Below are 15972 nucleotides of genomic sequence, written 5' to 3'. Positions count from 1 at the left end.
TATGAGGTTTTATCATATGGTTTAACTTCGAAACATGTTAGCATTATTTCTTCATTCTTGTCACATTGTATGGTTTTATTATAAAACATTTTTGTTTTCTTCAGAGAAACTAGCTTTATCGTTACTTGAACTGGATTCCTTTTTTGGAAAGGATCTTAAAGAAAAATTTGATTACACATTGAATACAAATTCGGAAGCCAATTATCCAGACAACAACGTGTCGGAACAAGTTCGCAATTCGTCCTCTACTAGGGTGAAACAGCGCCCTGTAGATCGTCTGATCGATATTTGGCGCAATGTCCAGCCATACATATGTGGAGAAGGAAATTCATCATCTGCCAATTCCACTGGTAAACACATAAACTCTACATATTGTTTCAGACAATATATGAACTTGGTTATATTACCCAAAGGTAACATGATGAAATACATTTGGAATATGCTCATTTGTCTATAGCGCTACGTTTTAAGGGTTCCTTATATGTTTGTGATTACTTGTTTGATTATGGGAAGTCGGTCCTAGGGAAATATTCCTCAGACCGAAATAATTAGACCATTACTAGGAACAAACGTCACTGAGTGAAGTATTAGTAAGTTTCCATGATGCCATGGTTTACTTGATGCTTGGATGTGGGTATGTGAGAAAGCTTGCCAGTAGCTTCTCGAGGGTCGGTGGTTCTTTCCGGGGATTTCCTGGGTTCTTCCTCCACCATTAATACTGGCCGCCATGTATAGCCTATCTTGTGCTGAAAAAATGGCGTTAAACCCTACAACAACAACAACTTGATGCTTGGATTTGATATCGCTCGGTTAAGTAACCCCTTTGTTTGTTACAATAATAATTAAAAATATAACTTATTTTCATAATATAATCCGGTATTTATTACTTAAATTAACTAAGTTTATTCTGTGTAAGGAACCTGCATTTACTAGCAGACTTTAAAATAATTCTGAATTTAATCTTTATGTAAGAATATATGTGGACCGGAGTGTGTGTGTGTATATATATATATATATATATATATATATATATATATATATATATATATATATATATATATATATATAATTCCAATGACTGCGTCTTCTACGCTCTACGCTTTGATTGAATGTAAAAGGTCACGTGATACTGATCTGGAATTTTTTACAGATCGATAAATTCTGCGGACTACTTTTGATTCCCTGTTACCAAATCATTTGATGTGAAGTTTTATCCACATCAACGCCTTACACCCTAATAATAAATAACAACAAGCTCCCACCCACCCATTCCTGTGATTTCCGATAAAAAAATGACTAGACACAGCATAAAATTGACCATTATAAGTTAAAACAATGTAATTGCACAGACCTTCCTTCACTCCAACACTCATCCCTTTGCTGAAGAAGGCATATAACAGGCTTTAGAAGCCAATCTTCGGAAATTATTGCATTTCACCTTGCCAACATGTTAAGCAGCGTTTATTAGAGGTCAGGGTCATATGTCAACCAAGGGATGTCACTAAAAATGGACACGATTTTTGGTTTTGAAAGATCGAAATGCGTAGAAAGTAACAACGACGTTGCTATAACAACACGTGCCATACGCAACCGTAATTTAAAAAAAGGAATATTCCTAGTTTAACCGCAACAACCATTTTTTATATATTAAAATATTGATCATAACAGTGTATCACTGGCATGACCCACAATGACATTCTACCCAGTATCACTGTATAAGGAATCGACGAATCTAGGCTAGCGAAGATATGGCTATGTATTCTACCGCAATTAAGAGGCTAATGAAAGAAAACTTCGATGCACATACAAGTGAATGTTTTGTTGGTTAAATCTGCTGATCTGATGTTAGAAAGGAAATGAATTGGAATTATAAGGATTAAATGATCATGGTTGGGTATTTATCGATGTGTAAATTTTACCTTATCACTCACAAAGTAAATAAAGTCCGAAGGAATTTATGTAAACTTTGTGAGTGATTAGATAAATTTACACATCGATAAATACCAAACCATAATCATTTATCCTACTATATATATATATATATATATATATATATATATATATATATATATATATATATATATATATATATGTTGACATGATATATGAATGTATCTAAAATCAGTTTAAATTATACATGCTGTGAATGTTGTCATTTTTTGACATGATGCTAAAAGTTTTACCAAATGTATTTTTATTTCCATAGACAAAGTTATAAAGTTGGACATTTGTACACATTTATTGATTTAGAGGAATCACTGATCGAACGATTATACAAAACAATTTCTTTTCAATGCTTATACTGCATTCCACGGGTCTATAAAATTCATCCTCAACATTTGATAAGTAGTGTTAGATAATTAAGTTAGACATTGTTTCAAAAACTATTAAATGAAATCTTGTTTTCATCAGAAAGGAATATTCTAATTGGTAAATATTGAGATGTTCATTTATTTGACAACAAAAGGTTTTATTGTGAATGCTACTCATTGATAAGTCCCTTGTTGCACGCTTTAGTTAAGCAGATTCAATGACAATGCTTATGCGGTTAATCAAAATGGTGTAGGGTCAGGCCAACATGGTATCAACCCTAATGATGAATGGCCATAAGGTATCAACCCTAATGATGAATGGCCATAAGGTATCAACCCTAATGATAAATGGCCATAAGGTATCAACCGTAATGATAAATGGCCATAAGGTATCAACCCTAATGATGAATGGCCATAAGGTATCAACCCTAATGATAAATGGCCATAAGGTATCAACCGTAATGATGAATGGCCATAAGGTATCAACCCTAATGATGAATGGCCATAAGGTATCAAAACTAATGATGAATGGCCATAAGGTATCAAAACTAATGATGAATGGCCATAAGGTATCAACCCTAATGATGAATGGCCATAAGGTATCAACCCTAATGATGAATGACCATAAGGTATCAAAACTAATGATGAATGGCCATAAGGTATCAAAACTAATGATGAATGGCCATAAGGTATCAACCCTAATGATAAATGGCCATAAGGTATCAACCGCAATGATGAATGGCCATAAGGTGTCAACCCTAATGATAAATGGCCATAAGGTATCAACCCTAATGATAAATGGCCATAAGGTATCAACCGTAATGATGAATGGCCATAAGGTATCAACCGTAATGATGAATGGCCATAAGGTATCAACCCTAATGATGAATGGCCATAAGGTATCAACCGTAATGATGAATGGCCATAAGGTATCAACCGTAATGATGAATGGCCATAAGGTATCAACCGTAATGATGAATGGCCATAAGGTATCAACCCTAATGATAAATGGCCATAAGGTAGCAAAACTAATGTCAAAGTTGAAATTTGCGCATTTCGGAATTGTGGAAAAAATTACGCACATTATGGCGTGCATATTTCTAAAGTCATATCCGAAGGCGTCTAAGGAATGAAGCAAAAAAAAAAATTGTAATATAAGTGCACGTGTGTGTGTGTCTGTGTGTGTGTGTGTGTGTGTGTGAGAGAGAGAGAGAGAGAGAGAGAGAGAGAGAGAGAGAGAGAGAGAGAGAGGGGTGGTGGTAGAGAGAGAGGTATACATTGTATTATGTTCCAAATCACTGTTAATTTTCTTCAGGTAAATTACATCTTGAATCATCAACGCAAGAGCATTTGGAGATATTGACACATATATTTTACAGCAATCCAAAAATCCTGTATGCTCCAAACAATACCGCTGCTAACCAAATCATTGCTAAGGTAAGATATATGTAGCCCCTTTGTATGCCTAATACAGCATCGATATGAAAAAATACTGATCCCGATATGCCAATATGCACGATCAATGCAAAAGAACTTCCCACTGTATGCTCCAGACAGTGTCGCTGCGAACCACTGTCCACTGTATGCCCCAAACAGCGTCTCTGCGAACCACTGCCCACTTTATGCCCCAAATAGCGTGGCAGCTAATAACTGCCCATTGCTTGCCCCCAACAGTGTGGCAGTGGACAGTTGCCCAATATATATCCCATACACTGACGCTGCGAACAACTGCCCAATGCATTGCACCAAAGTATGTAGCAGCGAACAACTGCCCAATGTATGCGCCATTCAGCGTCGCTGCGAACAACTGCTCACTGTTTGCCCCAAACATTGTCGCTGCAAATAAATGTATTGCCCTCGAATAAAAATATGCAAATAAGAACAGGGGTAAATTACGAATATTTAAACATGAACTGTCTTTAATTTATTTGGAATAAATAATTTTATTCCAGAAAGAATAATATAAGCATTTCACACACACACACACACACACACACACACATAATTTCTAGGATCTACTCAATATACTGTCTGCCATGTGTGTGTGTGTATATATATATATATATATATATATATATATGCAGTTTCTAAATGTTTTGCTTGTATGTATGTATGTATGTATGTATGTATGTATGTACATTGATAAGAAAAGAATGATGACTCAGTTGATTTCTCATTATTGTAGGAGTTGTATGTTTTTTAATAGGCAGGAACTGGCCCGTGGAAAGAATGATTGACCTTGAGAATCACACCAGAGAGGAGTATATACATGCATATCACCTAGTTCCTTAAACGTATTTGCTGGGTCCGAAACATAAGAGGCAAAAAGGACTAAGGCCCAAGTTTCAGTTCCATTTGTCCTAAAACTGGTATTATTTGAAGTCCAGAGTTAGAATTAGTTTATAATTTGACAGTGCTAAATGATTAAGTTGACACAACTTCGATTGTCCCAGTCCTTTCATTTTACAGTTGAATGAAACAATGGAGCTGATCGGAAATCTGACGTACGTTGCCAAGATGTGGCTGCATGTATCTGGAAATATGAGACAAAGCGCCGCCAACATCGACTCTATTTCAATTCAACAGGTAATTTTCTTGCCTGTCACCGACAATGATAAGAATGAACGCTGGATTTAATGCTCTCTCTCTCTCTCTCTCTCTGCAAATTAACTCGGTGTTTCACTTTATATAAACATATATTATCTCTATCCAGTGATCACAGTCTGAAAAGGATTTCTGAGATAGACAATTTACTATGTTTAATTTTAGCAGGACATGTAAAATGCATATTTTTCATTTCCACTTTGGATAAATTATTACCAAGGGTATGGAAGACGTACGCATACATTTTATTCTTGATCAGGTATGTAGACGAAAGTGACCTTCCCAGAAGTAGTCATACCAGCTGACATTGATAACGTTGTCCTTGTTTCTGTCGTAGTAACATGATCTTTGTTCATTGATATCTGAATTTGTAATATTGACCCTGACGTTTAAAATAGTTTGGCATGCTGTCCGCCTTTCGGTCCATCCACCAATACGACCCACTTTCGTTTCCATCGATTACCTATTTATTGTTTTTGTTTTAAGGCCACTTGAGTTTAAGAGATGAAGCGTAGTATACTAGTGTATCATCTTTACAAAGCGCGGTATACTAGTGTATCATCTTTACAAAGCGTGGTATACTAGTGTATCATCTTTACAAAGCCTGGTATACTACTGTATCATTTTTACAAAGCCTGGCATACTAGTGTATCATCTTTACAAAGCATGGTATACTAGTGTATCATCTTTACAAAGCGTGGTATACTAGTGTATCATCTTTACAAAGCGCGTCTCTGGGCTCTGAGTGGCTGAGTGGTCTAAAGCGCTCACCGTTACGGATCACTGCCATCTCACCTCTGTTTGCGTGGGTTCGAGTCTCGTATTCAGCCAATGTGTGCATGTGAGAAAGCCTGCCAGTAGCTTCTCGTGTCCGTTAGTTCTTTCCGGGGTTTTCCCGGGTTCTTCCTCCACCATTTATACTTGCCGCCATGTATAGTCTATCTTATGCTGAAAAATTGCGTTAAACCATACAACGACATTAAAGCGTGTACCTTACCTTATTACGGGTCCTACGTTCAACGTCAAGGTCGATGCTCAGTAATTTAAGTTTTTTCTTTTTCTAAAACTTTCCTGTAAGATGCATAACTTTCAAAACAATTTGTCATTAAGGACTGCAGCTTGCTACACGTATGGGCATAAGCAACTAATTCAGTACACACAGAGCATAAAGTAAACATCTGACCAAACCGGTATACTACTATAGTAATGCCGGCAAATCAGACTTACGTCTTCGGATTCGGCTAATGTGGGCATGTGAGAAAGCTGGTTCTTTCTGGGGTTTTCCCGGGTTCTTCCTCCACCATTAATACTGGCCGCCAGGTAAAGCCTATCGTGTGCTGAAAAAAGGGGTTAAACCCTACAATAACAACAACAACAAGGCTTATGTCTTATGAAAGATCTGTTCAAGACGAAACTTTTAAAATGAAGAAAATTACATCCTGCTCAAAACGATTCGGAGAAAATGTCTATGTAAGTACCTCCTATAAAAATCTGGCCTGGTGAAATATCCCCGTTTGCATCCAGCAGAACATGTGTGGCGACAAACCTCCAACCCTCCAACCCTCCAAAGAAATTACAAACAACGCCCTCCAAAAAGCCCACAAAAACAACAACAAAGAAGAACAAGAAAAAAAAAACAACAACATAAAATGATTAAAGCCCAAGCTCATTTATGCCTAAAATTTACACGTACGTATGTTTCTTATTTTATAATTTAAGCAAATATTAGCGTTAGTGCTGTTTAACAATTGGAGCGGCTAATCTGCGTTAGACACTGTTCATTATGATAATTGAAAAATACATGAAAGGACCTGTCTAAATCGGATTGATGTTGTTGAAACGGATTGTACGTCTTAATGCATTGTCCATTGTATGGTGATTTACCCAATTTGAAGAAGTCTGAAGTTTATGTCAGCTTTTAAAATTTGTATTGAACGAAATAAATTTTATTATCCTTTACCTATCCCTGATATGGTTAAATTAAGTACCAGAACTTGCAGCTTTGAATATTCTAAAATGCGGAGAGCATTTGTTTAGCAATGTATATACCCGTGAAATTTGTCGTAGGCACAGTTGTACTGTCGGTTAAGTGCTAAGACTATTCACTACAGGCCCAATTATCGTACATGATTGATCTAGCATTCGATGGAGCACACATTCGAACTACTTACGTTTCTTCATTGAAGACTGCGCTAAGATATATTTAGACTCACTGAATCGAAATTTTATAAATGCTAGTTCGTTTTGAATTTTATTTAAACAATAAAGCTAAACATATTTACAAGGCGTACCGGATGTAATAAATACAAAACCGCATTCGTGTTTTGTTCTGAGTCAGGAAAAGAACTCGTTTCTTATGGTTAAGAATACGTCACATCCTGACGAACTCGACGTACCCCTACCCCATATAATTTCTTTCCGCCGATTGAACGACACACGTGAACAATTTTGTGTGTTTTTGTTGTTGTTGGCTTTCTTTTTTTTTCGACTTATCTTCAAAGATCAAACTTCATTATATAGGTCACATTTAACAGCAAATCTAGGACATACGAAATAGGCATTGTTATTGAGCAAACTAGGTCACTCGAAATGTTTACCTCCATTGAACAAACTTCAGGTAATAACGCTTGTGTGTCTGTTCTTAGAAGATAGATGCATTCCAGTAACGTGCAATAATTTCTTATTATTTTGTTCTTGTACTTAAGTTCAAATCATGTTATTATCTCTGACAGTTTTTATTCATTCATTGTCTCCTGATGAATACCTTATGTTCGGTCAGACCGTTGGAAAAAGTTATTATTTTCTGCGCCCTATTTTCCAACGTTTTTTTTCTCATTAATTATATTTGTGCTTATGGTTTGCATTCCCATTCTGTTCCTTTCTTGCTCATGACATGGAAATACATACAAGTATTTTCGATTTACACATCATTAAATACGTGACAAACAACCTTGGACATATAGATGTCTTACAAATACGTTTCAATTTAAACTAAAAAGGTTTACGTCAAACATGACAAAACTGCATATTGTCACGAAACTTCAATACTTTTAGCAATATTACCAATTGCACAACGGTCATATTGATGACTATTTAGCGTCCTTCAGATACAAATTTGCTTCAGATAAATTCAAAGCTAAACTAAGATTTGAAGTGGACGCTGTTCTCGAATATCTCACCACAATATTGGGTTAGGATTCCTTAATCAAATGAAGTCTATTTTCAGTGTTTTCTTATCATAACTGTAACACTGTTTTATATTCTAGACAGCAGAAAGTGTCCGAGTGGTCTAAGCTTGCTCCATATTAATCGCGCTGTTAATCAATAGTTTGCCCTTGTCAATCAATAGCTTATCCTTGTCAATCAATAGTTTGCCCTTGTCAGTCAATAGCTTGCCATTATCAATCAATAGCCTGCCGAAAAAGCATTTTCGTTGGCCGTCAAGAAACCGACACTCCTTCATCCCCGCTATATTTTGTTTCTAAAACATGAGACATATTCCCTTAGGTTGGCATTTTTGCAACAGGTATACGCCCTCCAGTGTTTTTTTTTTGTAATCGTATTTTTTTAAAACTAATTGTATATTCGCAGTTTCTCAACGTTTTCGCTGATAACGTTCTATCACATTCGTGGTGTTAGTTCTCGGAACATTTTTCTTGTTGGACATAAATTTTAAATTTGCAGAGACTTACATTTTAGGCAAACTTCAACAATTAAAGAATATATGTGCAGATCAGGTTAAAACTGTTTAGTCACAATATATTTTACAACTAAGATATTTTCTTACTTAATGGTAGATTTTTGAAACACTTCTTCCCCGAAGCTTGACGGAGAACCTGAAAACTACGTTCACGGACGTGACGGTGTCGATTTTGGACCGAAGTGCACGTGGTTGGTTATCTTTCGTTGACGGAATTAATTTAGATGTCTTCAAAGGATTCAAAACAGAGAGGGAGCTACAAGATTATTTTCTTAAGAAGCAACAGGCTAATAACGTATCCGTCATTGCAGGTAAAACTATAAATAAATAAATAAATAAACCAATAAATGACTGACTGACTGACTGACTGAATGAATGAATGTATGAATGAATGAAAGAATGAATAAATAAATGAATGAATGAATGAATGAATATCGTTTGTAAACAATAATGAAACAAGAAAGGACTGAAGATTAAAACGTTATCCTATCGCATTTTATAAATTTTTGAGATTTCCGTCTTTTATATATCAGTTACGTTTTTGCCGTTGTTCTGCTTTGTGTCATCTACAGGGTGAAGTGTGCTGTTTCACCGGTACTGGATGCGTCTTGTTTAAATTGCCATTTTATTAACAGCTGGAACATATAATCTTGCGCATGTTCGTGCGTCTTCCCGTTTGTCACGACTTAGAAATTTTGACATGTTTGCAAGAACGTTATTAATTGAAACATAATTTGTTATATACGAGTTCATGTAATAAGAGCCGAGTCAAGTTTGACTTTTATTTTTTCCTTCGAAATTCTATTTGTCTCTCGTCTTTTATAGGGACAGTGGGATGACGCAGGATCTATGCCTTTGTACTTCTCTTTATTTGCCTGTTCGTCACCCTTTCAGTTCCACTTTATAACTTTAAAGCTGTTTGAGATATCTCTTGGAATTTTAATACATCATCTGTAGAAAGAGTGTCGTGTTTCACTTTGGCGATCATATTTTCAAGGTCAAAGTCATTGCACATCATTGTACCATTACCATCACATGTTTCTTACCACTTTTTAACTTTAAAGCTGTTTGAGATGAATGGATACATATTAGCATAGTTAATTATCATCACCAGGAGGTGTTTCATGTACCACGTTGGGGGGGGGGGTCCTATCTTAAAGGTCAAGGCTGAATATGTTATAGTTCCTTCACACTTTTCTTGCCACTCCAAGGTATACATACGTGTATGTCATTACCACAAGGTGTGTCGTGTACCATACTGGGGGTCCTATCTTCACGATCAAGGCCAAGACTTAATATGTTACGTCTTCATCAAACTTTACTTTCCTCTCCAATGTACGCTTGTTTACCATTATGACAAGGTGTGTCGTGTACCACAGTGGAGGCTCAGTCTTCAATTTTCAAGGTCAAATACATTGCTCAAGAGATTTTGTTTCTATAACACCGTTCTTTCTGCTCGTCTGAGATTATAGAATGAAACTTGGTATACCGATACACCAATGCCACATCTAGGTTCCTGTCTTCTGATTTTAGAATGAAACTTCGTATACCGATACACCAATGCCACATCTAGGTCACTGTCTTCAGATTTTAGAATGAAACTTCAAATACCTATGCACCAATGCCACATCTAGGTTACTGTCTTCAGATTTTATGTCATCACACTTTTCCATTCACTCAAAAATTTTAAAGAAATTTGATATTATGAAAGAAAAACTTAATATACCTATAAATCGTCGCACGAAGACGTGTTGCATGCTTCACTGGTGATAATATATTGAAGGTCTATGTCACGGCGTAATATTTAACGTTTCCGTGACATATTTGTTTCCGCTGTATCGCTTCATATCCCTTGTCTATTACAGGATATGATGTGGTATACCTGTACATCATCCTTCAAAGGTTTATTGCATACCAGAATGGTAGTACTTATGTTTTCAAGGCGAAGGTCACTGATTAATATAATACGTTTCCATGATACTTTTCCTTCCTTTTTTAAAGCAGTTCAGTTTAAGGGATGAAAAGTGTAAACTAATACATCATTCTTATAGATTTGCTGCGTACGAGAGTGCGGGTCGTCTTTTCAAGGTCAAGGCCACGACTCAATATTGCACTTTTCATCAGAGAATCGTTTCCGTTCTATGACAGTGAATCTGCTTCAGGGCAATGGGTGCATCTTTTTATAGTTACATGTCATCATTACAGGTATATTATGTAGCACAATGGATGTCTTATTCTCAAAGTAAATAGTAAATGCCATTGTCGTGGTGTTACATGAACTCTCTTTAATCGTACACCCTTTTGAGATGAAGTGATGAAACTTAAGTTAAAAGAACAAAATGTATACTTTTATTGTATTTACATCCATGTGCATCAAAAGGGAGATAACTGCGCAAGAGCACATTTAGGCTTAAAGTTGATAGCTTATCTTTCTCCTTTTTCAGCATTCTAAACATAGCAAAACAAAAACAACAGCAATAAGCTCCGATCGTAGTTCAGTAGAAATATGTAACATCGGCTTAGATTTAAATCTCAAAATGAAATATACATAGCGAAGTTGATCTGAAAATCAGGTTTCAACTGAAATTGTCAAGAGTTACTGCTATTGCTGTAGTTAACATTCTGACAAGTCTTAAAGTCATGCTTTGTTTCGTTTGCAGGAATCATATTTGACAATCTTTCGAACCGATCAGAACTACCGCCTCATCTCATCTACAGGATACGTCAGAACGCATCATTTACACCTCCAACACAGAAGATCCGAGATTTGTTTTGGTTCCCAAGTCCGGGAGATAATTATCTAAAATACTATTACTTCGGGTTTATATGGCTCCAGGTAACATACGTTTGATATCTGAGAGGAGAAAAATCGGTAAAATCGGCAGAAAAGCGGGGGATGCGGAGGGAGAGGGCAAGCGCGCGCGCGCACACACACACACACAGACATGGTAGGGCTAAGGGTTAAAATATGATCAGAAATGGATCTCTGTCTTTTCTACCAAAGTTCTGGATAGGATTTAATTTTCATTGTCAAGGAATGGGGAAAAACAATGGCCAACAATGCTGTGTCTTACCAGATAAACCAAAATTAACAGAGACAATATAATCAGTTCAGATCGTATGGTAACATCACCATCTACCCCCGATTAGCATCCACAGTTGTCCTTGCCAGCTCTACACACTCCTGTCATGAGGTATTCACTTTCAAAGGTAGGTCTATAAAGTGATGTTAAACGCGTCTGAAAATAGTTAGGGGTTCAAAACTTCGAGCGGAACCCCACATATAATATTCAATACGAATGCCCCTGCCACACGCAAACACGGGGGGGGGGGGATCTCACTTAATTTGGACGAATCCACATCTGAATTTGTGCATATCTTCACCTTCCCCACCCAGAATCCGATATTATATTCTTTCTGTCCTATTTTGGATCATTAAGATGAATTGGTTAACTTCGTGTATGCCAAAAATTAAAAAAAAAAAAAAACATAAAATACGCCTTGCGTGTTTTTTCATTATATGTTGAAGCACGAGGGACACATCAGTAAGCAGATAAATGGAGAGAATATTAAGTCATATTTGTTGATAACACTTTCTGATCGTAACTTATCGATGATGAAAAGGAATCAAAGTTACAGTTTATCTGCACTTTGGATCAAAGAAAGAACCAACTTTGAATGATTCATATCACATAAAATATTTTGCAAGACCACAAAGAGTTATGCTTTCATAATATAAGCAGATAAATGGAGAGAAGATCATGTCATATTTGTTGATAACACTTTCTGATCGTAACTTATCGATGATGAAAAGAAATCGAAGTTACAGTTTATCTGCACTTTGGATCAAAGAAAGAACTAACTTTGAATCATTCAAATCACATAAATTATTTTGCAAGACCTCAAAGAGTTATGCTTTCATAATATCACACTTATAATGTAAAGCTTATATTTAACCAAATTAATCATCTGAAATTAATAATCGATAGTTTTGTTTGTTATAACTAGTATTTTGCACAATGGATGTCGGAATAGTGAGGAATATATTTTAAATAGAAAGCTAAGATATCAACGTATTTTAAATAAGTGTCATTTTTCTTTCTTTCTTTGGCGAAGACACTGTCACGTGCTGTGCATGCACTTCAGATTATAAGAAGGCGTGAACGTAACAGGTCAGAAATGCATGCGTACCTCTCGTGACTTTCACGTGGCGATGTCAATAGAACACGTTCACACGCAAAGGTTGTACAAGTTCAACAAGTTCAAACAGAGATTGCCAATATTTTATACTCAAAGCTTGCAGTCCTAATTGGGTATGCATAACGCATCAATAATAATAATAATAATAATAATCACTTTTCCTTCCTTTCGTCTGTTTGTCCAACCCTTCAGCCTTCTTTCGTACCTGTCGACTGTCCGCATATTCTGCTTGAACAAAATAGTTTTAAAGCTAAAGTAATCAAAGAATCAAAGAATTGTGTACTTTTTTCTTTAGATCGAATGAGCAAAGTTTCCTTTTTATTAGTAATTGATGTTTAAATTTAAACATACAGACAGACAGATAAGTAGAAAGATTGTTTTTAAGTGAATAGATTCATTGTCAGTACAATAGTAACACTTAATTATTTGTGACAGTGTCGTACTATTTGCAAATGAAGAAAGCTCGTCTAGCAAACTTCCTCGAACACACTGCTTGAATTACATGGAACGTTCATGTTATTATCGTTTATAGAGATTGTCTGTTATCAGTGTCCTTTGTCCGGCCATCGTCTGTCCGTCAATTAGCACAAGTTTGCAGTATCCACACTTCCGAAATTGCTTGGAGCATTGTCACGAAACTTACACATACGTCGATTGTATGGTCCAGTTGTTCCTAAATAAAAACGTCACAGCGACCATCTAGAAAATATTTATATCGCTACTACTACTGATGTTGTTGTTGTCGTAGGGTTTAACGCCATTTTTCAGCACAAGATAGGCCAGTATTAATGGTGGAGGAAGAACTCGGGAAGACCCTGGAGAGAACCACCGACCCACGAGAAGCTATTGGCAAGCTGCTACTACTACTGAATGGAATGTCAAGCTAGTCCAATGAGAACGATGCCGTAGTTCTCATTGGACTAGTGTGGATACTGCAACGGTGGCGTAGTGGTTAGAACGTCCGCCTCGGAAGCGGGAGGTCGTGGATTCGAACCCCGACCGAGTCATGCCAAAGACTTACAAAAATGGTACTAATAGCTGCCTCGCTTGGCGCTCAGCATGAAGAGGTTAGTGTTAGGATTGGTCGATCTGGTGTCAGGCTAATGTGACTGGGTGGGACATCATGCTACATGTCTGCGGCATCATGCCCCAGTGTTAGACATCACTATAAACTGCCACATTGCAGACATCGTAGCGATATGACTGAAAAATTGTTAAAGCTACGTTAAAAATCCGAATCACACACACACACACACACACACACACACACACAACGTTGCCGTTGAAATTTTAATGTCATATGTCCAGAATTCCAATTTCACGTGTTGTATCAAAAATGCTTGTCCTTAAAGTTCCACTTTCTAGATCGAGATTTTAGATTGTATCTGTTGAATTAAACAGCAGTGTTGAAAGTTATATTTTCTATGACGAGGTTTTAGATTGTGTCGTTTGAATTACACGGCGGTGGTTGACATTTCAATGTCATAGGTCGAAAATTCCTATTTTAAGTATTGGTCCAAATAGTGTATGTTGAAAGTTCCAATTCATATGTTGAGTATTTAGATTTGATCTGTTGAATTACACAGCACTGGTTGAAAATTCGATGTCCAATGTCGAGCTTTTAGATTGTATCGTCTGAATTACACGGCGGTTGTTGACATTTTAATGTCATATGTCGAGAGTTTCAATTTAACATGTTGAATCACATTGATTGTGCTCAAAGTTCCATTTCGTATGTTGAGTTTTTGAATTGCATGTGTTGAATTACACAGCGATGGTTGGACATTTTATTTTGCTTGTCAGAATTGCTATTTTTATATGGTGAAATGATGTGTTGGTGATAAAAATAAAATTACACGATGTCCACTTGAACAATTCAAAATAATATCGAGTATTAAGATACATCATTCATGTATTCAATTATTAGGCGCCAAATTACATTTCATGCATTTACAGTTTGAAAGTTACCATTAACAGGTCGAGAATTACTATGAATGTCTTCGCTAGAAAAGTCGCTGTCGTGAACGGACCACACTGTTTTTAAACAAGAAGGCTGCTTCTCGTTGCTGTGAAATTCAACAGATGAAATCTAAATACTCGCCATATGAAATGGAACTTTCATCACAAACAGTTACATTCAACGTGTGAATTAGGGATTCTCGACATATCATATTGAAATTTCAACCACCGCTTGTTAATTCAAAATATACACTGTAACACGATGACATAGGAAATATAACTTTATACCACCACTTTTTAATTCAACATATAAAATCTAACATCTCGATCTTGAAAATGGAACTTTAAGTATGCATTTTGATCAAACATGTGATATTGGATTTATCGACATACGACGTCAATATTTCAACTGCAACATTCCCGTTGGACCAGCTTTTGTCCACTACGGCGCCTCATAGACACACAATTTGATCCAACACGTGATATTGGATTTCTCAAAAAACGACATCGAAATATCAACTGCAACTTTCCCATTGAACCAGCTTCTGTCCGCTACGGCGCATCATAAACCACCATTTAAGATATTATTTAATTGGCTGACAATAATTAGTGAGGAGTGTTTGAAGGCTAAAGTGAACAACCCATTATAGGTAAATCAAAGAGGTGATATATGTGTGTACATGTACAAAGGTTATTATATATCATTTCCTTGAAAGAGAATGTTTTAGCCATATGTATTATATGTTTGACAAGTTTGTGAACAGCGGCAACGTTTCTTTGAAGTCGGATTTTACTGCATGTATTGAATCATGATCATCTCAATTGTCGGAATAGTGGAGTCGATTTAGAAAGCAACTAATTATCAGAAAAGCCCAACAAAAATAAATATCAGAACTCTTGTTCACAGAGTTTTACCTTGTGAAGGACGCCAGCCCAAAATATGCACACAAAAAAAATAAGATGGAGGTGGCTATTAATTCTTTGCAAACAACACTTCCACACACGTCTATTCGGTTCTGACAAGGATTCACTCAGAAAATCCAGCAGAGAAGGTTAAACACCAGGATCGTCCAGTCCCTAGTGAGTGTAGTGATGAACACTAACGACACTTGTATTACCTCCAAACACCTTTGACCCCTATTTGAATTTATATTCGAATTGTAGCTATTGCAACGTTGTCTGACAATATTAAAAAGG

The 15972-nt window shown here is 36.3% G+C and overlaps 1 protein-coding gene across 1 annotated transcript in view; it reads left to right on the top strand.

Moving 5' to 3' along the window:
• LOC149780395 (ATP-binding cassette sub-family A member 2-like) overlaps nt 1-15972 on the top strand; it is an 86765-nt gene that overhangs the window by 10608 nt on the left and 60185 nt on the right. Inside the window, exons 6-10 of the mRNA XM_089937318.1 lie at nt 105-350; nt 3628-3749; nt 4782-4898; nt 8714-8927; nt 11277-11452. Coding sequence (XP_089793444.1) covers nt 105-350; nt 3628-3749; nt 4782-4898; nt 8714-8927; nt 11277-11452 — 875 coding nt within the window. The remainder of the gene's footprint in view (nt 1-104; nt 351-3627; nt 3750-4781; nt 4899-8713; nt 8928-11276; nt 11453-15972) is intronic.

This window comes from Sinohyriopsis cumingii, chromosome 16 (genome assembly GCF_028554795.1).
Source record: "Sinohyriopsis cumingii isolate HCF-2022 chromosome 16, ASM2855479v2, whole genome shotgun sequence".
NCBI classification, from domain to species: Eukaryota; Metazoa; Mollusca; class Bivalvia; order Unionida; family Unionidae; genus Sinohyriopsis; species Sinohyriopsis cumingii.
The sequence above is the reverse complement of the archived record's forward strand: the minus strand, read 5'-3'. Positions and strand labels throughout refer to the sequence as shown.